The sequence below is a fragment of the Oncorhynchus tshawytscha genome, linkage group LG15 (assembly GCF_018296145.1).
Source record: "Oncorhynchus tshawytscha isolate Ot180627B linkage group LG15, Otsh_v2.0, whole genome shotgun sequence".
NCBI lineage: Eukaryota > Metazoa > Chordata > Actinopteri > Salmoniformes > Salmonidae > Oncorhynchus > Oncorhynchus tshawytscha.
The window spans coordinates 39,486,066-39,513,749 of NC_056443.1; the positions used below are offsets into that span (position 1 = coordinate 39,486,066).

The 27,684-nt window shown below is 46.1% G+C and overlaps 2 protein-coding genes across 4 annotated transcripts in view; one reads left to right on the plus strand and one right to left on the minus strand.

Annotated features, from left to right (window-relative positions):
* Nucleotides 1–9,589, minus strand: part of LOC112239093 (high mobility group protein B2) — a 58,903-nt gene extending 49,314 nt beyond the window's left edge. The window contains exons 1-4 of the mRNA XM_042298583.1: nucleotides 9,453–9,589; nucleotides 8,531–8,694; nucleotides 2,098–2,249; nucleotides 594–652 (exon numbers count right to left, since the gene is read on the minus strand). Of these exons, the coding sequence (XP_042154517.1) occupies nucleotides 594–652; nucleotides 2,098–2,249; nucleotides 8,531–8,680 (361 nt within the window). The 5' untranslated portion in view covers nucleotides 8,681–8,694; nucleotides 9,453–9,589. The remainder of the gene's footprint in view (nucleotides 1–593; nucleotides 653–2,097; nucleotides 2,250–8,530; nucleotides 8,695–9,452) is intronic.
* A 61-nt stretch (nucleotides 9,590–9,650) lies between these two features.
* ctc1 (CTS telomere maintenance complex component 1) overlaps nucleotides 9,651–27,684 on the plus strand; it is a 62,866-nt gene continuing 44,832 nt past the window's right edge. For all 3 annotated transcript variants that reach the window (XM_042298580.1, XM_042298581.1, XM_042298582.1), the window contains exons 1-5: nucleotides 9,651–10,028; nucleotides 10,152–10,321; nucleotides 18,741–18,981; nucleotides 19,074–19,306; nucleotides 19,420–19,549. In XM_042298580.1, the coding sequence (XP_042154514.1) occupies nucleotides 9,987–10,028; nucleotides 10,152–10,321; nucleotides 18,741–18,981; nucleotides 19,074–19,306; nucleotides 19,420–19,549 (816 nt within the window). In that variant the 5' untranslated portion in view covers nucleotides 9,651–9,986. The remainder of the gene's footprint in view (nucleotides 10,029–10,151; nucleotides 10,322–18,740; nucleotides 18,982–19,073; nucleotides 19,307–19,419; nucleotides 19,550–27,684) is intronic.

Here is a 27,684-nt window from a genome sequence, read left to right on the forward strand (position 1 = left end):
CTCACTGAGCTCGAGCTGTTTTGCAAGGAGGAATGGGAAAAAATGTCAGTCTCTCGATGTGCAAAACTGATAGAGACATACCCCAAGCGACTTACAGCTGTAATCGCAGCAAAAGGTGGTGCTACAAAGTATTAACTTAAGGGGGCTGAATAATTTTGCACGCCCAATTTTTCAGTTTTTGATTTGTTAAAAAGGTTTGAAATATCCAATAAATGTCGTTCCACTTCATGATTGTGTCCCACTTGTTGTTGATTCTTCACAAAAAAATACAGTTTTATATCTTTAAGTTTGAAGCCTGAAATGTGGCAAAAGGTCGCAAAGTTCAAGGGGGCCGAATACTTTCGCAAGGCACTGTATACTACCTCATATATATATATATATATATATATATATATATATATACTACCTCATATATATATATACTACCTCATATAGAACTCATATAGAACAGCCCGGAGACAATAATACATACATTATATATACATACTACACCACAACAACCCCCACAACGACACCGACCCCCACAACAACCCCCACCACAAAACCCCAACAAAGAACAAACAGATTTGTTAGTAATAATATCATCAGTGTACCTGGGAACTCCTGTTTGACCGTAGGACGGAACTCTGCAGAGAACACAAAGAAGGCAGACCTGAGGGAGGGAGGAAGAGGGTTAGAGAGAAGACCTGAGGGAGGGAGGAAGAGGGTTAGAGAGAAGACCTGAGGGAGGGAGGAAGAGGGTTAGAGAGAAGACCTGAGGGAGGGAGGAAGAGGGTTAGAGAGAAGACCTGAGGGAGGGAGGAAGAGGGTTAGAGAGAAGACCTGAGGGAGGGAGGAAGAGGGTTAGAGAAGACCTGAGGGAGGGAGGAAGAGGGTTAGAGAGAAGACCTGAGGGAGGGAGGAAGAGGGTTAGAGAGAAGACCTGAGGGAGGGAGGAAGAGGGTTAGAGAGAAGACCTGAGGGAGGGAGGAAGAGGGTTAGAGAGAAGACCTGAGGGAGGGAGGAAGAGGGTTAGAGAGAAGACCTGAGGGAGGGAGGAAGAGGGTTAGAGAGAAGACCTGAGGGAGGGAGGAAGAGGGTTAGAGAGAAGACCCCTTCAAATTAGTGGATTCAGCTATATCAGCCTCACCCGTTGCTGACAGGTGTATAAAACCGAGCACACAGCCATGCAATCTCCATACACAAACATTGGCAGTAGATGTCAACTTTTTATTTAACCTTAATTTAACTAGGCAAGTCAGTTAAGAACCCATTCTTATTTTCAATGATGGTCTCCCAGGGAACAGTGGGTTAACTGCCTTGTTCAGGGGCAGAACGGCAGATTTTTACCAACTGGTCAACTGTAATTGCTGTTATTGTGAAGAGGAAACGTCTAGGAGCAACAACGGCTCCGCTGCAAAGTGGTAGGCCACACAATCTCACAGAACAGGAACGCAGAGTGTAAAACCCGCCTGTCCTGGTTGCAACACTCAGTACCGAGTTCCAAACTGCCTCTGGAAGCAACGTCAGCACAATAACTGTTTGTCGGGAACTTCATGAAATGGAATCAAGCCTAACATCACCATGTGCAATGCCAAGCGTCGGCTGGAGTGGTGTAAAGTTCACCGCCATTGGACTGGAGCAGTGGAAACGCTTTCTCTGGAGTGATGATTCACGCTTCACCACCTGGCAGTTATAGCAGCAATGTTCCAACATCTAGTGGAAAGTCTTCCCAGAAGAGTGGAGGCTGTTATAGCAGCAATGTTCCAACATCTAGTGGAAAGCCTTCCCAGAAGAGTGGAGGCTGTTATAGCAGCAATGTTCCAACATCTAGTGGAAAGCCTTCCCAGAAGAGTGGAGGCTGTTATAGCAGCAATGTTCCTACATCTAGTGGAAAGCCTTCCCAGAAGAGTGGAGGCTGTTATAGCAGCAATGTTCCAACATCTAGTGGAAAGCCTTCCCAGAAGAGTGGAGGCTGTTATAGCAGCAAAGAAGGTGGGGGGGGGGCCTCCATATTCATTTTGGAATGAGATGTTCAATTAGCAGGTGTCCACATACATTTGGTAATGAAGTGTACACACCCCAGCCAGTGTGTACAGCAAAGTGTGTGTGACTCACGGGGGTCGTTTTGGAGCGTTGGGGTCCTTCTTCCTCCTACCACTCTTGGCCATCCCCTTGGGGGGGACGTACCCCCTCATGTCCCTCTCATAACGCACCTTGTCGTTCTTCGCCATGTCCTCAAAACGACGCTTATCATTCGCAGTCAGACCCTACACACAGTTATAAAACACACAACATTATATATATATACTATTACACACAAACACAGTTATAAAACACACGACATTATAACATCTTTACCACATACACTTGTTGCAGCACCTTGTGTGTATATATATATATATATACATATATACACACACACATCACAGTGGTATAACACCGTTATAACAGACACCGTGGTATAATACCGTTATAACAGACACAGTGATATAACACCGTTATAACAGACACCGCGATATAACAGACACCGTGGTATAATACCGTTATAACAGACACCGTGGCATAACACCGTTATAACAGACACAGTGGTATAACACCATTATAACAGACACAGTGATACAACACCGTTATAACAGACACAGTGACATAACACCACTATAACAGACACAGTGGAATAACACCGTTATAACAGACACCGTGGTATAACACCATTATAACAGACACCGCGGTATAACACCGTTATAACAGACACCGTGGTGGTATAACACCATTATAACAGACACCGTGGTGGTATAACACCATTATAACAGACACAGTGGTATAACACCATTATAACAGACACAGTGGTATAACACCATTATAACAGACACAGTGGTATAACACCGCTATAACAGACGCCGTGGTATAACACCATTATAACAGACACAGTGGTATAACACCATTATAACAGACACAGTGGTATAACACCATTATAACAGACACAGTGGTATAACACCATTATAACAGACACAGTGGTATAACACCGTTATAACAGACACAGTGGCATAACACCGTTATAACAGACACAGTGATATAACACCGTTACAACAGACACAGTGGTATAACACCATTATAACAGACACAGTGATATAACACCATTATAACAGACACAGTGGTATAACACCGTTATAACAGACACCGTGGCATAACACCATTATAACAGACACAGTGGCATAACACCGTTATAACAGACACAGTGGTATAACAGACACAGTGGTATAACACCATTATAACAGACACAGTGATATAACACCGTTATAACAGACACCGTGGTGGTATAACACCGTTATAACAGACACAGTGGTATAACACCGTTATAACAGACACCGCGGTGGTATAACACCATTATAACAGACACAGTGGTATAACACCATTATAACAGACACAGTGGTATAACACCATTATAACAGACACCGTGGTGGTATAACACCATTATAACAGACACAGTGGTATAACACCATTATAACAGCCACCGTGGTGGTATAACACCGTTATAACAGCCACTGTGGTATAACACCATTATAACAGACACAGTGGCATAACACCGTTATAACAGACACAGTGGTATAACAGACACAGTGGTATAACACCATTATAACAGACACAGTGGTATAACACCGTTATAACAGCCACTGTGGCATAACACCATTATAACAGACACAGTGGCATAACACCGTTATAACAGACACAGTGGTATAACAGACACAGTGGTACAACACCATTATAACAGACACAGTGATATAACACCGTTATAACAGACACAGTGGTATAACACCGTTATAACAGACACAGTGGTATAACACCGTTATAACAGACACAGTGGTATAACACCGTTATAACAGACAGTGGTATAACACCGTTATAACAGACACCGTTATAACAGACACAGTGGTATAACACCATTATAACAGACACAATGGTATAACACCGTTATAACAGACACAGTGGTATAACACCGTTATAACAGACACAGTGGTATAACACCGTTATAACAGACAGTGGTATAACACCGTTATAACAGACACCGTTATAACAGACACAGTGGTATAACACCATTATAACAGACACAGTGGTATAACACCATTATAACAGACACAGTGGTATAACACCGTTATAACAGACACAGTGGTATAACACCATTATAACAGACACAGTGATATAACACCGTTATAACAGACACAGTGGTATAACACCGTTATAACAGACAGTGGTATAACACCGTTATAACAGACACCGTTATAACAGACACAGTGGTATAACACCATTATAACAGACACAGTGGTATAACACCATTATAACAGACACAGTGGTATAACACCGTTATAACAGACACAGTGGTATAACACCATTATAACAGACACAGTGATATAACACCATTATAACAGACACAGTGATATAACACCGTTATAACAGACACCGTGGTATAACACCATTATAACAGACACAGTGGTATAACACCGTTATAACAGACACCGTGGTATAACACCATTATAACAGACACCGCGGTATAACAGACACAGTGGTATAACACCATTATAACAGACACCGTGGTATAACACCGTTATAACAGACACCGTGGTATAACACCGTTATAACAGACACCGTGGTGGTATAACGCCATTATAACAGACACCGTGGTGGTATAACGCCATTATAACAGACACCGTGGTGGTATAACTCCATTATAACAGACACCGCGGTATAACAGACACAGTGGTATAACACCGTTATAACAGACACCGCGGTATAACACCGTTATAACAGACACCGTGGTGGTATAACGCCATTATAACAGACACCGTGGTGGTATAACTCCATTATAACAGACACCGCGGTATAACAGACACAGTGGTATAACACCGTTATAACAGACACCGCGGTATAACACCGTTATAACAGACACCGTGGTATAACACCGTTATAACAGACACCGCGGTATAACAGACACAGTGGTATAACACCGTTATAACAGACACCGCGGTATAACACCGGTATAACAGACACAGTGGTATAACACCGTTATAACAGACACCGCGGTATAACACCGTTATAACAGACACCGTGGTGGTATAACACCGTTATAACAGCCACCGTGGTGGTATAACACCATTATAACAGACACCGTGGTGGTATAACACCGTTATAACAGACACAGTGGTATAACACCATCAACAGACACCGTGGTGGTATAACACCATTATAACAGACACAGTGGTATAACACCGCTATAACAGACACCGTGGTGGTATAACACCATTATAACAGCCACCGTGGTGGTATAACACCATTATAACAGACACCGTGGTGGTATAACACCATTATAACAGACACCGTGGTATAACACCATTATAACAGACACCGCGGTATAACACCGTTATAACAGACACCGTGGTGGTATAACACCGTTATAACAGACACAGTGGTATAACACCGTTATAACAGACACCGTGGTATAACACCATTATAACAGACACAGTGATATAACACCGTTATAACAGACACCGTGGTATAACAGACACCGTGGTATAATACCGTTATAACAGACACCGTGGCATAACACCGTTATAACAGACACAGTGGTATAACACCATTACAACAGACACAGTGATACAACACCGTTATAACAGACACAGTGACATAACACCACTATAACAGACACAGTGGTATAACACCGTTATAACAGACACCGTGGTATAACACCATTATAACAGACACCGCGGTATAACACCGTTATAACAGACACCGTGGTGGTATAACACCATTATAACAGACACCGTGGTGGTATAACACCATTATAACAGACACAGTGGTATAACACCATTATAACAGACACAGTGGTATAACACCATTATAACAGACACAGTGGTATAACACCGCTATAACAGACGCCGTGGTATAACACCATTATAACAGACACAGTGGTATAACACCATTATAACAGACACAGTGGTATAACACCATTATAACAGACACAGTGATATAACACCGTTACAACAGACACAGTGGTATAACACCGTTATAACAGACACAGTGATATAACACCATTACAACAGACACAGTGGTATAACACCGTTATAACAGACACCGTGGCATAACACCATTATAACAGACACAGTGGCATAACACCGTTATAACAGACACAGTGGTATAACAGACACAGTGGTATAACACCATTATAACAGACACAGTGATATAACACCGTTATAACAGACACCGTGGTGGTATAACACCGTTATAACAGACAGTGGTATAACACCGTTATAACAGACACCGCGGTGGTATAACACCATTATAACAGACACAGTGGTATAACACCATTATAACAGACACAGTGGTATAACACCATTATAACAGACACCGTGGTGGTATAACACCATTATAACAGACACAGTGGTATAACACCGTTATAACAGCCACCGTGGTGGTATAACACCGTTATAACAGCCACTGTGGTATAACACCATTATAACAGCCACAGTGGCATAACACCGTTATAACAGACACAGTGGTATAACAGACACAGTGGTATAACACCATTATAACAGACACAGTGGTATAACACCGTTATAACAGCCACTGTGGCATAACACCGTTATAACAGACACAGTGGTATAACAGACACAGTGGTACAACACCATTATAACAGACACAGTGATATAACACCGCTATAACAGACACAGTGGTATAACACCGTTATAACAGACACAGTGGTATAACACCGTTATAACAGACACAGTGGTATAACACCGTTATAACAGACAGTGGTATAACACCGTTATAACAGACACCGTTATAACAGACACAGTGGTATAACACCATTATAACAGACACAATGGTATAACACCGTTATAACAGACACAGTGGTATAACACCGTTATAACAGACACAGTGGTATAACACCGTTATAACAGACAGTGGTATAACACCGTTATAACAGACACCGTTATAACAGACACAGTGGTATAACACCATTATAACAGACACAGTGGTATAACACCGTTATAACAGACACAGTGGTATAACACCATTATAACAGACACAGTGATATAACACCATTATAACAGACACAGTGATATAACACCATTATAACAGACACAGTGATATAACACCGTTATAACAGACACTGTGGTATAACACCATTATAACAGACACAGTGGTATAACACCGTTATAACAGACACCGTGGTATAACACCATTATAACAGACACCGCGGTATAACAGACACAGTGGTATAACACCATTATAACAGTCACCGTGGTATAACACCGTTATAACAGACACCGTGGTATAACACCGTTATAACAGACACCGTGGTGGTATAACGCCATTATAACAGACACCGTGGTGGTATAACACCATTATAACAGACACAGTGGTATAACACCATTATAACAGACACAGTGGTATAACACCATTATAACAGACACAGTGGTATAACACCGTTATAACAGACACCGCGGTGGTATAACCCCATTATAACAGACACCGCGGTATAACAGACACAGTGGTATAACACCGTTATAACAGACACCGCGGTATAACACCGTTATAACAGACACCGTGGTATAACACCGTTATAACAGACACAGTGGTATAACACCGTTATAACAGACACCGCGGTATAACACCGTTATAACAGACACTGCGGTATAACAGACACAGTGGTATAACACCGTTATAACAGACACCGCGGTATAACACCGGTATAACAGACACAGTGGTATAACACCGTTATAACAGACACCGCGGTATAACACCGTTATAACAGACACCGTGGTGGTATAACACCGTTATAACAGCCACCGTGGTGGTATAACACCATTATAACAGACACCGTGGTGGTATAACACCGTTATAACAGACACAGTGGTATAACACCATCAACAGACACTGTGGTGGTATAACACCATTATAACAGACACAGTGGTATAACACCGCTATAACAGACACCGTGGTGGTATAACACCATTATAACAGCCACCGTGGTGGTATAACACCATTATAACAGACACCGTGGTGGTATAACACCATTATAACAGACACCGTGGTATAACACCATTATAACAGACACCGCGGTATAACACCGTTATAACAGACACCGTGGTGGCATAACACCGTTATAACAGACACCGCGGTGGTATAACACCATTATAACAGACACAGTGGTATAACACCATTATAACAGACACCGTGGTGGTATAACACCGTTATAACAGCCACTGTGGTATAACACCATTATAACAGACACAGTGGTATAACACCATTATAACAGACACCGTGGTGGTATAACACCGTTATAACAGCCACTGTGGTATAACACCGTTATAACAGACACCGTGATATAACACCATTATAACAGACACCGCGGTATAACAGACACAGTGGTATAACACCATTATAACAGACACCGCGGTATAACACCGTTATAACAGCCACCGTGGTGGTATAACACCGTTATAACAGCCACCGTGGTGGTTTTACACCCTGTGATGTGTGTATCAATATGTACCCTCCATCTCTCTGAACACTGCTTGGAGAACTCGGCGAAGTTGACCGACTGTTCGGGGTGTTTCCTCTTGTGCTCCTCCCGGCAGGTCTGGACGAAGAAGGCGTAGGCTGACGTCTTGCCCTTTGGCTTGTTAACGTCCCCTTTCACCATGGCGACACGACTGACTGAAACACCGGAGAAAATTGACATTTACGACAATATCATTTTTTTTGTGCAAATTCATCTAGCTAAAGTGGCTAACTAGCTAGGCCCCACGTCGGATAAAACGTCAAAAAAGTACAAATGGATAGTTAGCTAGCTAGCTACTGTAACGGCAACTAATGTTGTGCTTGTATATGTGATGGATTGCAGACCAGGTGCCGTAGACTGTATAGTTTGCAGTGCGGCTAGCCTAGTTAGCCAACTAGCATGCTAGCTCGTTGAGAACAATGGGGCCACCATTTGCTTCCCGCCTAACGCGCTGCTAGCTCATCCCATCCCCCAGCGCTAGCATTTATGCTAAAGATGCTAACGCGTTGCTAGCTCATTCCATCCCTCAGCGCTAGCATTTATGCTAAAGATGCTAACGCGATGCTAGATCATCCCATCCCCCAGCGCTAGCATTTATGCTGAAGATGCTAACGCTAGCCATCAGAATACATAGTGAGCTAACATTAGCTAGTGTGAAACATTTTACAGTATAGTTACGAGTAATCCTAAAGCAAGGTTATTTTACATCTTAAAACAACAACCCAGATTTAGCCATTTCACCAGTTTAGCAAGCTGGCTAACATTTACAGTGACTCGCTCTGAAGATAGTTTAGTAACGTTACCTTTTTTTTTTTTTTTTTTTTTTTTGCAGGGAAACCAACATTTCTACAACTTTCAATGTACATTTAAAAGATGTTACTGCTACTAACGTCCAATGTCTTTCATTACTTACATTTACCGGCCAGATGAAGTTTGCAAGAATGAGTCTGGTTGTTTTTGTTGTTGTCGCTGCTGTGTGCTTCTCCGGAGAGGATTGTTGACTGAGCATCAAACAGGATGGATCTAAGACCCGCCCCCGGGCCCCCGTTGGCTGATTACGTTCATTAGAACACAGGGGGCGGAGACCACAGGGTTGAGATGTGCGGAGACTCGTTTCTGATTGGCCAGTGTGCGTTCTTCCCTCCAGCCCGGATTTGGTCCGGAAGAACTCCCGTTAACCGAGCGCTGTTTGCTGGGCGGCAGGTTTCGTGCGTTATGAACGTAATGGGGACGCCGTAGTTCTACTGTTATTGTTATTCAGATGATTTGAATTTTTTTTTGTGTGTGCGACTCTGTGATAGTTTATTACTAAGTGGTTGACAACGGTAGCATTAATGTCTGTCCGATCAGATCTGACCAAAATTCAAAGAGTTTAATAGTTACGTGACTTGTAGTTAAGGTGAAGATATGAAGCGATTCAGAACAGCATCAACGAAACGAACCTAGAATGGAATCATTTATGGATAACTTCAGGGAGAGGAGTGAAGTGGTAAGTTACGTTGTCTACTTTCGTTTATTTATTTTTTTACAATAGTTAGCTAGCTACATTCAAACAAAATACAGTATTTTTACTCATTCAGCACACCTTTCGTTCATATCTCCTTTCTTATAGGAACGGGAGTGGCTGCAGGAGCTATTCGTGTTCGTGAGGGACAATCTGTTCCCGGTTCTCGGTCCAACCACCGGTAGTGTTTCCCCGGAACAGCTCTCGCTAGCCATGATACGGAGAGTGGAACGGGCGGTGGGCTCCTCGTCTGCCCGGTCTCTGCCGCTCAGTTACAGGTGACCAGTTGATGTTGTTTTCCGGCTCTGGCGAAAATGTGAACGTTTTAGCTCCAGCCTTGCACAAGCACAACTGATTACATTAACCAAGGGGTATTACTGATCCAGTTGATTAGTGTGTTAGTGCTGGGCTTGAACTAAAGTCTGCTTACTCGGTTTGTCACCAGGATCAGAGCTGGTTGGAGTCCTTTAGTTTAGGGTCCGTCTAAGGCAAATCAAATTGTATTAGTCACATGCGCAGAATACAACTAGTGTAGTAGACCTCACAGTGAAATGCTGAATACAACAGGTGTAGTAGACCTTACAGTGAAATGCTGAATACAACAGGTGTAGTAGACCTTACAGTGAAATGCTGAATACAACAGGTGTAGTAGACCTTACAGTGAAATGCTGAATACAACAGGTGTAGTAGACCTTACAGTGAAATGCTGAATACAACAGGTGTAGTAGACCTCACAGTGAAATGCTGAATACAACAGGTGTAGTAGACCTTACAGTGAAATGCTGAATACAACAGGTGTAGTAGACCTTACAGTGAAATGCTGAATACAACAGGTGTAGTAGACCTCACAGTGAAATGCTGAATACAACAGGTGTAGTAGACCTCACAGTGAAATGCTGAATACAACAGGTGTAGTAGACCTCACAGTGAAATGCTGAATACAACAGGTGTAGTAGACCTCACAGTGAAATGCTGAATACAACAGGTGTAGTAGACCTCACAGTGAAATGCTGAATACAACAGGTGTAGTAGACCTTACAGTGAAATGCTGAATACAACAGGTGTAGTAGACCTCACAGTGAAATGCTGAATACAACAGGTGTAGTAGACCTTACAGTGAAATGCGTACTTACGAGTCCCTAACCAACAATGCCGTTTAAAATAATACAGAATAAGAAATAAAATGATCAAGTGAAAGCTGCAGTAAAATAACAAACCTATTTACCTAATTTTTCTACCGGTACAATGTGTCGGGGTACAATGTGTCGGGGTACAATGTGTCGGGGTACAATGTGTCGGGGTACCGGTACAATGTGTCGGGGTACAATGTGTCGGGTACCGGTACAATGTGTCGGGGTACAATGTGTCGGGGTACAATGTGTCGGGGTACCGGTACAATGTGTCGGGGTACCGGTACAATGTGTGGGGTACCGGTACAATGTGTCGGGTACCGGTACAATGTGTCGGGGTACAATGTGTCGGGGTACCGGTACAATGTGTCGGGGTACCGGTACAATGTGTCGGGGTACCGGTACAATGTGTCGGGGTACAATGTGTCGGGGTACCGGTTAGTTGAGGTAATATGTAGACTTGTTTTCGAGTTGCTGTGCGTTTTGTTGCCAACCTATTTTGGCAACAAAACCTATTTTGCTAATCTGACAACTTTACGGTTTTTACTTTTTAATTACCGTTTATATTATTATTATAATTGTTTTTCCCCCTCAACTTTTTCACTCCGGACGCTTTATCTGGACACGATTCGTCAGGACCTCCAACAGCCGAAGCTAAGTAGTAACATTAACATGATGCCTTCTAATTGCAGCCGCTGTACTCGCCTTACGGCGAGGATAGCTGTGCTACGAGCCCAGCTTCAGACGCAATCGTTAGGCAAGGGTAATTTCAGTGTAGGAAAGGATGAAACAGCGTCTGTGCCACCAGTAAGTACAGATAGTAGTATAAATCCCCTGGCACAGTCCCCGCAGCCGGACAACTTTCTCACGGTTTCTGGAAGGAAATGCTGTAGGAATGGTCAACAGGTGTCGCTCATTCAGCCGACAGAAACTTTCAATCGGTTTTCCCCATTAAGCAGCGAGTCGAAGTCTGAGGCCGAGCCTTCTCTGGTCTCTACTCCTCTCGTTACGGGGTCTGAGACGCCGAAGCTTCCCACCATTAGCTCTGACAAATTGAAAACTCTAGTCATTGGCGACTCCATTACCCGCAGTATTAGACTTAAAACGAATCATCCAGCGATCATACACTGTTTACCAGGGGGCAGGGCTACCGACGTTAAGGCTAATCTGAAGATGGTGCTGGCTAAAGCTAAAACTGGCGAGTGTAGAGAGTATAGTGATATTGTTATCCACGTCGGCACCAACGATGTTAGGATGAAACAGTCAGAGATCATCAAGCGCAACATAGCTTCTGCGTGCATATCAGCTAGAAAGATGTGTCGGCATCGAGTAATTGTCTCTGGCCCCCTCCCAGTTAGGGGGAGTGATGAGCTCTACAGCAGAGTCTCTCAACTCAATCGCTGGTTGAAAACTGTTTTCTGCCCCTCCCAAAAGATAGAATTTGTAGATAATTGGCCCTCTTTCTGGGACTCACCCACAAACAGGACCAAGCCTGTACTTTGTACTAGCATTGTACTTCCGGCGCCGACAGAGATGGCCGCCTCGCTTCGCGTTCCTAGGAAACTATGCAGTTTTTTGTTTTTTTACGTGTTATTTCTTACACTAGTACCCCAGGTCATCTTAGGTTTCTTTACATACAGCCGACAAGAACTACTGAATATAAGATCAGCGTCAACTCACCATCAGTACGACCAAGAATATGTTCTGCCTTACAACCAGTGTAACCGAGTGGATCACATGCAGCGACCAAAAAAAAAAACGACTCAGAAAAAGAGGGAAACGAAGCGGTCTTCTGGTCAGACTCCGGAGACGGGCACATCGTGCACCACTCCCTAGCATTCTTCTTGCCAATGTCCAGTCTCTTGACAACAAGGTTGATGAAATCCGAGCAAGGGTAGCATTCCAGAGGGACATCAGAGACTGTAACGTTCTCTGCTTCACGGAAACATGGCTCACTGGAGAGACGCAATCCGAAGCGGTGCAGCCAGCGGGTTTCTCCACGCATCGCGCCGACAGAAACAAACATCTTTCTGGTAAGAAGAGGGGCGGGGGCGTATGTCTTATGGCCAACGTGACATGGTGTGATGAAAGAAACATACAGGAACTCAAATCCTTCTGTTCACCTGATTTAGAATTCCTCACAATCAAATGTAGACCGCATTATCTACCAAGAGAATTCTCTTCGATTATAATCACAGCCGTATATATCCCCCAAGCAGACACATCGATGGCTCTGAACGAACTTTATTTAACTCTCTGCAAACTGGAAACGATTTATCCGGAGGCTGCATTCATTGTAGCTGGGGATTTTAACAAGGCTAATCTGAAAACAAGACTCCCTAAATTTTATCAGCATATCGATTGCGCAACCAGGGGTGGAAAGACCCTGGATCATTGTTACTCTAACTTCCGCGACGCATATAAGGCCCTGCCCCGCCCCCTTTCGGAAAAGCTGACCACGACTCCATTTTGTTGATCCCTGCCTACAGACAGAAACTAAAACAAGAAGCTCCCACGCTGAGGTCTGTCCAACGCTGGTCCGACCAAGCTGACTCCACACTCCAAGACTGCTTCCATCACGTGGACTGGGAGATGTTTCGTATTGCGTCAGACAACAACATTGACGAATACGCTGATACGGTGTGCGAGTTCATTAGAACGTGCGTTGAAGATGTCGTACCCATAGCAACGATTAAAACATTCCCTAACCAGAAACCGTGGATTGAGTCACGGACCAGGATGTCTTGCTCCCAGGCAGACTAAATAACTTTTTTGCCCGCTTTGAGGACAATACAGTGCCACTGACACGGCCTGCAATGAAAACATGCGGTCTCTCCTTCACTGCAGCCGAGGTGAGTAAGACATTTAAACGTGTTAACCCTCGCAAGGCTGCAGGCCCAGACGGCATCCCCAGCCGCGCCCTCAGAGCATGCGCAGACCAGCTGGCCGGTGTGTTTACGGACATATTCAATCAATCCCTATACCAGTCTGCTGTTCCCACATGCTTCAAGAGGGCCACCATTGTTCCTGTTCCCAAGAAAGCTAAGGTAACTGAGCTAAACGACTACCGCCCGTAGCACTCACATCCGTCATCATGAAGTGCTTTGAGAGACTAGTCAAGGACCATATCACCTCCACCCTACCTGACACCCTTGACCCACTCCAATTTGCTTACCGCCCAAATAGGTCCACAGACGATGCAATCTCAACCACACTGCACACTGCCCTAACCCATCTGGACAAGAGGAATACCTATGTGAGAATGCTGTTCATCGACTACAGCTCGGCATTCAACACCATAGTACCCTCCAAGCTCGTCATCAAGCTCGAGACCCTGGGTCTCGACCCCGCCCTGTGCAACTGGGTACTGGACTTCCTGACGGGCCGCCCCCAGGTGGTGAGGGTAGGCAACAACATCTCCTCCCCGCTGATCCTCAACACTGGGGCCCCACAAGGGTGCGTTCTGAGCCCTCTCCTGTACTCCCTGTTCACCCACGACTGCGTGGCCATGCACGCCTCCAACTCAATCATCAAGTTTGCGGACGACACAACAGTGGTAGGCTTGATTACCAACAACGACGAGACGGCCTACAGGGAGGAGGTGAGGGCCCTCGGAGTGTGGTGTCAGGAAAATAACCTCACACTCAACGTCAACAAAACTAAGGAGATGATTGTGGACTTCAGGAAACAGCAGAGGGAACACCCCCATCCACATCGATGGAACAGTAGTGGAGAGGGTAGCAAGTTTTAAGTTCCTCGGCATACACATCACAGACAAACTGAATTGGTCCACTCACACAGACAGCATCGTGAGGAAGGCGCAGCAGCGCCTCTTCAACCTCAGGAGGCTGAAGAAATTCGGCTTGTCACCAAAAGCACTCACAAACTTCTACAGATGCACAATCGAGAGCATCCTGGCGGGCTGTATCACCGCCTGGTATGGCAACTGCACCGCCCTCAACCGTAAGGCTCTCCAGAGGGTAGTGAGGTCTGCACAACGCATCACCGGGGGCAAACTACCTGCCCTCCAGGACACCTACACCACCCGATGCTACAGGAAGGCCATAAAGATCATCAAGGACATCAACCACCCGAGCCACTGCCTGTTCACCCCGCTGCCATCCAGAAGGCGAGGTCAGTACAGGTGCATCAAAGCTGGGACCGAGAGACTGAAAAACAGCTTCTATCTCAAGGCCATCAGACTGTTAAACAGCCACCACTAACATTGAGTGGCTACTGCCAACACACTGTCAATGACACTGACTCTACTCCAGCCACTTTAATCATGGGAATCGATGGGAAATGATGTAAATATATCACTAGCCACTTTAAACAATGCTACCTTATATAATGTTACTTACCCTACATTGTTCATCTCATATGCATACGTTGATACTGTACTCTATATCATCGACTGCATCCTTATGTAATACATGTATCACTAGCCACTTTAACTATGCCACTTGGTTTACATACTTATCTCATATGTATATACTGTACTCGATATCATCTACTGTATCTTGCCTATGCTGCTCTGTACCATCACTCATTCATATATCCTTATGTACATATTCTTTATCCCCTTACACTGTGTATGACAGTAGTTTTTTTTGGAATTGTTAGTTAGATTACTTGCTCGTTATTACTGCATTGTCTGAACTAGAAGCACAAGCATTTCGCTACACTCGCATTAACATCTGCTAACCATGTGTATGTGACAAATACAATTTGATTTGATTTGATTTGATTTGAAGCCTGACCTGCTGAGGAGTGACGGACTCCATCCTAGCTGGAGGGGTGCTCTCATCTTATCTACCAACATAGATAGGGCTCTAACTCCTCTAGCTCCACAATGAAATAGGGTTCAGGCCAGGCAACAGGCTGTTAGCCAGCCTGCCAGCATAGCGGAGTCTGCCATTAGCATAGTCAGTGTAGTCAGCTCAGCTATCACCATTGAGACCGTGTCTGTGCCTCGACCTGGGTTGGGCAAAACTAAACATGGCGGTGTTCGCCTTAGCAATCTCACTAGGATAAAGACCACCTCCATTCCTGTCATTATTGAAAGAGATCATGATACCTCACATCTCAAAATAGGGCTACTTAATGTTAGATCCCTTACTTCAAAGGCAATTATAGTCAATGAACTAATCACTGATCATAATCTTGATGTGATTGGCCTGACTGAAACATGGCTTAAGCCTGATGAATTTACTGTGTTAAATGAGGCCTCACCTCCTGGCTACACTAGTGACCATATCCCCCGTGCATCCCGCAAAGGCGGAGGTGTTGCTAACATTTACGATAGCCAATTTCAATTTACAAAAAAAAAAAAAATGACGTTTTCGTCTTTTGAGCTTCTAGTCATGAAATCTATGCAGCCTACTCAATCACTTTTTATAGCTACTGTTTACAGGCCTCCTGGGCCACATACAGCGTTCCTCAATGAGTTCCCTGAATTCCTATCGGACCTTGTAGTCATAGCAGATAATATTCTAATCTTTGGTGACTTTAATATTCACATGGAAAAGTCCACAGACCCACTCCAAAAGGCTTTCGGAGCCATCATCGACTCAGTGGGTTTTGTCCAACATGTCTCTGGACCCACTCACTGTCACAGTCATACGCTGGACCTAGTTTTGTCCCATGGAATAAATGTTGTGGATCTTAATGTTTTTCATCATAATCCTGGACTATCGGACCACCATTTTATTACGTTTGCAATTGCAACAAATAATCTGCTCAGACCCCAACCAAGGAACATCAAAAGTCGTGCTATAAATTCACAGACAACACAAAGATTCCTTGATGTCCTTCCAGATTCCCTCTGTCTACCCAAGGACGCCAGAGGACAGGGTGGCTAGGGTGGCTGGAGTCTTTGACAATTTTTATGGCCTTCTTCTGACACCGCCTGGTATAGAGGTCCTGGGTGGCAGGAAGCTTGGACCCAGTGATGTACTGGGAAGTACGCACTACCCTCTGTAGCACCTTACGGTCGGAGGCCGAGCAATTGCCATATCAGGCATTGATGCTCTCGATGGTGCAGCCGAGGAACCGTTTGAGGACCCAAATATTTTTAGTCTCCTGAGGGGGAATAGGTTTTGTCGTGCCCTCTTCCCTGATGTGGACACCAAGGAACTTGAAGCTGCTCCACTGCAGCCCTCCACATCACCAGAGGAACAGAGGAGAAGTAGGATAAGGGTACGGCTAAAGGCTATGCGAACTGACCGTCTAGCACCTTCGGGACACAGAGAGTAAAAGGAGCAGGTTTCTGAGCTCGATAGCATAGATTCAAGGCAAAGTGTACAGACAAAGGTAAGGTAGGATGTGAGTACATTGGAGGTAAACCTAGGCATTGAGTAATGAAGAGAGAGAGATAGTCTCTAGAGATGTTTAAACCATGTGATGTCATCGCATATGTAGGAGGTGGAACAACATGGTTGGTTAAGGCATATTGAGCAGGGCTAGAGGCTCTACAGTGAAATAAGACAGTAATCACTAACCAGGACAGTAATGGACGAGGCATATTGATATTAGAGAGAGGCATGAGTAGCCAAGTGAACATATGGGTCCAGTGAGTGGTTGGGCTGGCTGGGGACACGGCGATTCAGACAGTTAGCAGGCCGATGCTAACAGTTAGTAGGTAGGGGCTAAACAACCTAGCAGTTTGCAGACCAGGGCTGGCAAGCAAGCAGTTTGCAGGAGCTAGCAGTTAGCGGACCGTGGCAGGCAAGTTATCCTTTGGGGGACGTCGCAATGGGGGTAAGTCTGTTTTTGCCTCTTCGTGCAATGACGTCGTTAGACCAGTCGTGGAATTAGTAGGGTTCCAAGTAGCTCTAGGTAGCTAGCAGGCCTAACAGGTTAGCAGAATGGGCCTTCAGCGGGCGTCGCGCCTGAGGGGCCTGTTGGAATCCTCGGGCAGATTATGTCGGTATTCCAGTCGTAGAGGATCGGTGGGGTTCCGTGCCCCGTACCGGCAGTAGAAGGGGTCCGGATATTGTAGCCCAGGAGTGAGCCGGGAGTGAGCCTGGAGATAGGTCTAGCATGGGCTAGCCCCAGGCTAGTTGGTGCTAGCTCCGGGACGGAAACGTTAGCCAGGAGTAGTCAACCTGGGTTGCTGTTAGCTAGCTGTGATGATCCAAATGAAAAGGTTCAGAGTTTGCGGTAGGAATCCGGGGATATGGAGAGAAAAATAGGTCCGGGATGCTCTGGTTAGAAACGCGTTGTACGAACTGGCGAGAGCTTTCCGAGCTAAAGGTTAGCTGATGACTGCTAGCAGTGGTTAGCTGACTGATAGCAGGTAGCTAGCTAGCTTCAGTTGAGGTATTCCAGTTCGGAGGTAAATAGAAATACTTTAGGAGAAAAAAAACCCAGATCCACACCACATTGGGTGAGGCGGGTTGCAGGAGAGGATTTTGAAGTTGAGGTTTAGGAAAAATATTAAAAAGAATGCGAAGAAAAAGATATATACACAAGACAAAGACGTCTGACTGCTAAGCCATCTCCTGTCATTGGGGAGGTTTAGAAACCATCAACACCACTCCTAACCTTAACCTCCTCTTGTTGTTAGGCTCATCTCCGTAGCTGAGCTGGTTACCTGGCAACGCACACCCTGCTGTAGCAACCTGACCTGGAGCACCGCTCAGCACAGAGAATGGGTCCGGGAGGCGGAGCAGGCTCTGCCCAATCACAAGGCTTTGCCGCGTGCCAGCCTGTTGCTGATCGGCTGTCTCAGTGATGGGTGTGACCCAGAGAGGTCATGTGACGGAGCGTGGCGTGTGAGGGACGCCACCGGGACCGTGCACTGTGAGGTGAGAGTGTCTGTCTGTTTGTCTGTGTGTAAGAGAAGACAAGACAGCCTTGAATTCATTCCTGTTGTTCTTTCTCTGATCTGGTTGGTTAGCTACTGAGCCCCTCCCCTCTCTGGCTGGGCCTGCCGGTTCTCTTCCCCTGCTGGAATTACATACCCCAGCCTGCACTGGGGAAGGACCAGGAAGTGGAGGAGAGGGGCTACCTGGAGCTGGTTGGCTGTCCCCTAGCCCTGACCTCTGTCCCTGAGATGACCTTTAACCCTGCAGAGGTCAACCTGAAGAGAGCTGTGGGGGTCAGAGAAGCTGCAGAACTCATACAGCACAGGTCAGGGTTTCTGGCATGCATGTATGGAGAATTGTGTTTGCGTAACTGTGTGTGTGTGTGTAACTGTGTGTGTGTGTGTAACTGTGTGTGTGTGTGTAACTGTCTGTGTGCAGGGTGCGAGGCCTTCGTGTGAAGGTGTATGGGGAGGTTTCTGGAGTCTACCCTCTACTGAACATCGCAGGGAAGTCCCTCTTCTGTCTCCGTCTGAGAGAGGGACGACACACTCTACCATTACTGGTCACGGTGAGGAGAGAGAGAGACACTACCATTACTGGTCACAGTGAGGAGAGAGAGAGAGAGACACTACCATTACTGGTCACAGTGAGGAGAGAGAGAGACACTACCATTACCTGTCACAGTGAGGAGAGAGAGAGAGAGAGACACTACCATTACTGGTCACAGTGAGGAGAGAGAGAGAGACACTACCATTACTGGTCACAGTGAGGAGAGAGAGAGAGACACTACCATTACTGGTCACAGTGAGGAGAGAGAGAGACACTACCATTACTGGTCACAGTGAGAGAGAGAGAGAGAGACACTACCATTACTGGTCACGGTGAGGAGAGAGAGAGACACTACCATTACTGGTCACAGTGAGGAGAGAGAGAGAAACACTACCATTACTGGTCACAGTGAGGAGAGAGAGAGAGAGACACTACCATTACTGGTCACGGTGAGGAGAGAGAGAGACACTACCATTACTGGTCACAGTGAGGAGAGAGAGACACTACCATTACTGGTCACAGTGAGGAGAGAGAGAGAGAGACACTACCATTACTGGTCACGGTGAGGAGACAGAGAGACACTACCATTACTGGTCACAGTGAGGAGAGAGAGAGAAACACTACCATTACTGGTCACAGTGAGGAGAGAGAGACACTACCATTACTGGTCACAGTGAGGAGAGAGAGAGAGAAACACTACCATTACTGGTCACAGTGAGGGAGAGAGAGAGAGAGACACTACCATTACTGGTCACAGTGAGGAGAGAGAGAGAGAGACACTACCATTACTGGTCACAGTGAGGAGAGAGAGAGAGACACTACCATTACTGGTCACAGTGAGGAGAGAGAGACACTACCATTACTGGTCACAGTGAGGAGAGAGAGAGAGACTACCATTACTGGTCACAGTGAGGAGAGAGAGAGACACTACCATTACTGGTCACAGTGAGGAGAGAGAGAGAGAGACACTACCATTACTGGTCACAGTGAGGAGAGAGAGAGAGACACTACCATTACTGGTCACAGTGAGGAGAGAGAGAGAAACACTACCATTACTGGTCACAGTGAGGAGAGAGAGAGAGAGACACTACCATTACTGGTCACAGTGAGGAGAGAGAGAGAGAGACACTACCATTACTGGTCACAGTGAGGAGAGAGAGAGACACTACCATTACTGGTCACAGTGAGGAGAGAGAGAGAGAGACACTACCATTACTGGTCACAGTGAGGAGAGAGAGAGACTCTACCATTACTGGTCACAGTGAGGAGAGAGAGAGACACTACCATTACTGGTCACAGTGAGGAGAGAGAGAGACACTACCATTACTGGTCACAGTGAGGAGAGAGAGAGACACTACCATTACTAGTCACAGTGAGGAGAGAGAGACACTACCATTACTGGTCACAGTGAGGAGAGAGAGAGAGAGAGAGAGACACTACCATTACTGGTCATAGTAAGGAGAGAGCGAGAGAGATTCTACCATTACTGGTCACAGTGAGGAGAGAGAGAGACACTACCATTACTGGTCACAGTGAGGAGAGAGAGAGAAAGAGACACTACCATTACTGGTCACAGTGAGGAGAGAGCGAGAGAGACTCTACCATTACTGGTCACAGTGAGGAAAGAGACACTACCATTACTGGTCACAGTGAGGAGAGAGAGAGAGAGACTCTACCATTACTGGTCACAGTGAGGAGAGAGAGACACTACCATTACTCTTCACAGTGAGGAGAGAGAGAGAGAGACTACCATTACTGGTCACGGTGAGGAGAGAGAGAGACACTACCATTACTGGTCACAGTGAGGAGAGAGAGAGAGACACTACCATTACTGGTCACAGTGAGGAGAGAGAGACACTACCATTACTGGTCACAGTGTGGAGAGAGAGAGAGACACTACCATTACTGGTCACAGTGAGGAGAGAGAGAGAGACACTACCATTACTGGTCACAGTGAGGAGAGAGAGAGACACTACCATTACTGGTCACAGTGAGGAGAGAGAGAGAGAGACTCTACCATTACTGGTCACAGTGAGGAGAGAGAGACACTACCATTACTCTTCACAGTGAGGAGAGAGAGAGAGAGACTCTACCATTACTGGTCACAGTGAGGAGAGAGAGACACTACCATTACTGGTCACAGTGTGGAGAGAGAGAGAGACACTACCATTACTGGTCACAGTGAGGAGAGAGAGAGAGACACTACCATTACTCTTCACAGTGAGGAGAGAGAGAGAGACACTACCATTACTGGTCACAGTGAGGAGAGAGAGAGAGACACTACCATTACTGGTCACAGTGAGGAGAGAGAGAGAGACACTACCATTACTGGTCACAGTGAGGAGAGAGAGAGAGACACTACCATTACTGGTCACAGTGAGAGAGAGAGAGAGACACTACCATTACTGGTCACAGTGAGGAGAGAGAGAGAGACACTACCATTACTGGTCACAGTGAGGAGAGAGAGACACTACCATTACTGGTCACAGTGAGGAGAGAGAGACACTACCATTACTGGTCACAGTGAGGAGAGAGAGAGACACTACCATTACTGGTCACAGTGAGGAGAGAGAGAGAGAGACTACCGTTACTGGTAACAGTGAGGAGAGAGAGAGAGAGACACTACCATTACTGGTCACAGTGAGGAGAGAGAGAGAGAGACTCTACCATTACTGGTCACAGTGAGGAGAGAGAGACACTACCATTACTGGTCACAGTGAGGAGAGAGAGAGAGAGACTCTACCATTACTGGTCACAGTGAGGAGAGAGAGAGACACTACCATTACTGGTCACAGTGAGGAGAGAGAGAGAGACTACCATTACTGGTCACAGTGAGGAGAGAGAGAGACACTACCATTACTGGACACAGTGAGGAGAGAGAGAGACACTACCATTACTGGTCACAGTGAGGAGAGAGAGAGACTCTACCATTACTGGTCACAGTGAGGAGAGAGAGAGAGACACTACCATTACTGGTCACAGTGAGGAGAGAGAGAGACACTACCATTACTGATCACAGTGAGGAGAGAGAGAGACACTACCATTACTGGTCACAGTGAGGAGAGAGAGAGAGAGAGAGGCACTACCATTACTGGTCACAGTAAGGAGAGAGACACTACCATTACTGGTCACAGTGAGGAGAGAGACACTACCATTACTGGTCACAGTGAGGAGAGAGAGAGAGACACTACCATTACTGGTCACAGTGAGGAGAGAGAGACTCTACCATTACTGGTCACAGTGAGGAGAGAGACACTACCATTACTGGTCACAGTGAGGAGAGAGACACTACCATTACTGGTCACAGTGAGAGAGAGAGAGAGACACTACCATTACTGGTCACAGTGAGGAGAGAGAGAGAGACTACCATTACTGGTCACAGTGAGGAGAGAGAGAGAGAGACACTACCATTACTGGTCACAGTAAGGAGAGAGCGAGAGAGATTCTACCATTACTGGTCACAGTGAGGAGAGAGAGAGACACTACCATTACTGGTCACAGTGAGGAGAGAGAGAGAGAGAGACACGACCATTACTGGTCACAGTGAGGAGAGAGCGAGAGAGACTCTACCATTACTGGTCACAGTGAGGAAAGAGACACTACCATTACTGGTCACAGTGAGGAGAGAGAGAGAGAGAGACACTACCATTACTGGTCACAGTGAGGAGAGAGAGACACTACCATTACTGGTCACAGTGAGGAGACAGAGAGAGAGACTCTACCATTACTGGTCACAGTGAGGAGAGCGAGAGAGAGACACTACCATTACTGGTCACAGTGAGGAGAGAGAGACACTACCATTACTGGTCACAGTGAGTAGACAGAGAGAGAGACTACCATTACTGGTCACAGTGAGGAGAGAGAGAGAGACACTACCATTACTGGTCACAGTGAGGAGAGCGAGAGAGAGAGACACTACCATTACTGGTCACAGTGAGGAGAGAGAGAGACACTACCATTACTGGTCACAGTGAGGAGAGAGAGAGAGAGAGAGACACTACCATTACTGGTCACAGTGAGGAGAGAGAGAGAGAGACTACCATTACTGGTAACAGTGAGGAGAGAGAGAGAGAGACACTACCATTACTGGTCACAGTGAGGAGAGAGAGAGACACTACCATTACTGGTCACAGTGAGGAGAGAGAGAGAGACACTACCATTACTGGTCACAGTGAGGAGAGAGAGAGAGAGACACTACCATTACTGGTCACAGTGAGGAGAGAGAGAGAGAGACTCTACCATTACTGGTCACAGTGAGGAGAGAGAGACACTACCATTACTGGTCACAGTGAGGAGAGAGAGAGAGACTCTACCATTACTGGTCACAGTGAGGAAAGAGAGAGACACTACCATTACTGGTCACAGTGAGGAGAGAGAGAGAGACTACCATTACTGGTCACAGTGAGGAGAGAGAGAGACACTACCATTACTGGTCACAGTGAGGAGAGAGAGAGAGACACTACCATTACTGGTCACAGTGAGGAGAGAGAGAGACACTACCATTACTGGTCACAGTGAGGAGAGAGAGAGAGACACTACCATTACTGGTCACAGTGAGGAGAGAGAGAGACACTACCATTACTGGTCACAGTGAGGAGAGAGAGAGACACTACCATTACTAGTCACAGTGAGGAGAGAGAGAGACACTACCATTACTGGTCACAGTTAGGAGAGAGAGAGAGAGAGAGAGACACTACCATTACTGGTCACAGTGAGGAGTGTGAGAGACACTACCATTACTGGTCACAGTAAGGAGAGAGCGAGAGAGACTCTACCATTACTGGTCACAGTGAGGAGAGAGACACTACCATTACTGGTCACAGTGAGGAGAGAGACACTACCATTACTGGTCACAGTGAGGAGAGAGAGAGAGACACTACCATTACTGGTCACAGTGAGAGAGAGAGAGAGAGAGAGACTACCATTACTGGTCACAGTGAGGAGAGAGAGAGAGAGACACTACCATTACTGGTCACAGTGAGGAGAGAGAGAGAGACACTACCATTACTGGTCACAGTGAGGAGAGAGAGACACTACTATTACTGGTCACAGTTAGGAGAGAGAGAGAGAGAGAGAGACACTACCATTACTGGTCACAGTGAGGAGAGAGAGAGAGAGAGAGACTACCATTACTGGTCACAGTGAGGAGAGAGAGAGAGAGAGAGACACTACCATTACTGGTCACAGTAAGGAGAGAGCGAGAGAGAGACTACCATTACTGGTCACAGTGAGGAGAGAGACACTACCATTACTGGTCACAGTGAGGAGAGAGACACTACCATTACTGGTCACAGTGAGGAGAGAGAGAGAGACACTACCATTACTGGTCACAGTGAGGAGAGAGACACTACCATTACTGGTCACAGTGAGGAGAGAGAGAGAGACACTACCATTACTGGTCACAGTGAGGAGAGAGAGAGAAACACTACCATTACTGGTCACAGTGAGGAGAGAGAGAGACACTACCATTACTGGTCACGGTGAGGAGAGAGAGAGACACTACCATTACTGGTCACGGTGAGGAGAGAGAGAGACACTACCATTACTGGTCACAGTGAGGAGAGAGAGAGAAACACTATCATTACTGGTCACAGTGAGGAGAGAGAGAGACACTACCATTACTGGTCACAGTGAGGAGAGAGAGACACTACCATTACTGGTCACAGTGAGGAGAGAGAGAGACACTACCATTACTGGTCACAGTGAGGAGAGAGAGAGAGAGACTCTACCATTACTGGTCACAGTGAGGAGAGAGAGAGAGAGACTCTACCATTACTGGTCACAGTGAGGAGAGAGAGAGAGAGAGAGACTCTACCATTACTGGTCACAGTGAGGAGAGAGAGACACTACCATTACTGGTCACAGTGAGGAGAGAGAGAGACACGACCATTACTGGTCACAGTGAGGAGAGAGAGAGAGACACTACCATTACTGGTCACAGTGAGGAGAGAGAGAGAGACTCTACCATTACTGGTCACAGTGAGGAGAGAGAGAGACACTACCATTACTGGTCACAGTGAGGAGAGAGAGAGAGAGACTGTACCATTACTGGTCACAGTGAGGAGAGAGAGAGAGAGAGAGACACTACCATTACTGGTCACAGTGAGGAGAGAGAGAGAGAGACTACCATTACTGGTCACAGTAAGGAGAGAGCGAGAGAGAGACTACCATTACTGGTCACAGTGAGGAGAGAGAGACACTACCATTACTGGTCACAGTGAGGAGAGAGAGAGAGAGAGAGACACTACCATTACTGGTCACAGTGAGGAGAGAGAGAGAGAGACTACCATTACTGGTCACAGTAAGGAGAGAGCGAGAGAGAGACTACCATTACTGGTCACAGTGAGGAGAGAGAGAGACACTACCATTACTGGTCACAGTGAGGAGAGAGAGAGAGAGAGAGAGAGAGACACTACCATTACTGGTCACAGTGAGGAGAGAGCGAGAGAGACTCTACCATTACTGGTCACAGTGAGGAAAGAGACACTACCATTACTGGTCACAGTGAGGAGAGAGAGAGAGAGAGACTCTACCATTACTGGTCACAGTGAGGAGAGAGAGACACTACCATTACTGGTCACAGTGAGGAGACAGAGAGAGAGACTCTACCATTACTGGTCACAGTGAGGAGAGCGAGAGAGAGAGACACTACCATTACTGGTCACAGTGAGGAGAGAGAGACACACTACCATTACTGGTCACAGTGAGAGAGAGAGAGAGAGACACTACCATTACTGGTCACAGTGAGGAGAGAGAGAGAGACACTACCATTACTGGTCACAGTGAGGAGAGAGAGAGAGAGACTACCATTACTGGTAACAGTGAGGAGAGAGAGAGAGAGACACTACCATTACTGGTCACAGTGAGGAGAGAGAGAGACTACCATTACTGGTCACAGTGAGGAGAGAGAGAGAGAGACACTACCATTACTGGTCACAGTGAGGAGAGAGAGAGAGAGACACTACCATTACTGGTCACAGTGAGGAGAGAGAGAGAGAGACTCTACCATTACTGGTCACAGTGAGGAGAGAGAGACACTACCATTACTGGTCACAGTGAGGAGAGAGAGAGAGAGACTCTACCATTACTGGTCACAGTGAGGAGAGAGAGAGACACTACCATTACTGGTCACAGTGAGGAGAGAGAGAGAGACTACCATTACTGGTCACAGTGAGGAGAGAGAGAGACACTACCATTACTGGTCACAGTGAGGAGAGAGAGAGAGACACTACCATTACTGGTCACAGTGAGGAGAGAGAGAGACACTACCATTACTGGTCACAGTGAGGAGAGAGAGAGACACTACCATTACTGGTCACAGTGAGGAGAGAGAGAGACACTACCATTACTGGTCACAGTGAGGAGAGAGAGAGAGACACTACCATTACTGGTCACAGTGAGGAGAGAGAGAGACACTACCATTACTGGTCACAGTGAGGAGAGAGAGAGACACTACCATTACTAGTCACAGTGAGGAGAGAGAGAGACACTACCATTACTGGTCACAGTTAGGCGAGAGAGAGAGAGAGACACTACCATTACTGGTCACAGTGAGGAGAGAGAGAGACACTACCATTACTGGTCACAGTGAGGAGAGAGAGAGACACTACCATTACTGGTCACAGTGAGGAGAGAGAGAGAGAGAGACACTACCATTACTGGTCACAGTAAGGAGAGAGCGAGAGAGACTCTACCATTACTGGTCACAGTGAGGAGAGAGACACTACCATTACTGGTCACAGTGAGGAGAGAGACACTACCATTACTGGTCACAGTGAGGAGAGAGAGAGAGACACTACCATTACTGGTCACAGTGAGGAGAGAGAGAGAGAGACTACCATTACTGGTCACAGTGAGGAGAGAGAGAGAGACACTACCATTACTGGTCACAGTGAGGAGAGAGAGAGAGACACTACCATTACTGGTCACAGTGAGGAGAGAGAGACACTACTATTACTGGTCACAGTTAGAGAGAGAGAGAGAGACACTACCATTACTGGTCACAGTGAGGAGAGAGAGAGAGACTACCATTACTGGTTACAGTGAGGAGAGAGAGAGAGAGAGACACTACCATTACTGGTCACAGTAAGGAGAGAGCGAGAGAGAGACTACCATTACTGGTAACAGTGAGGAGAGAGAGAGAGAGACACTACC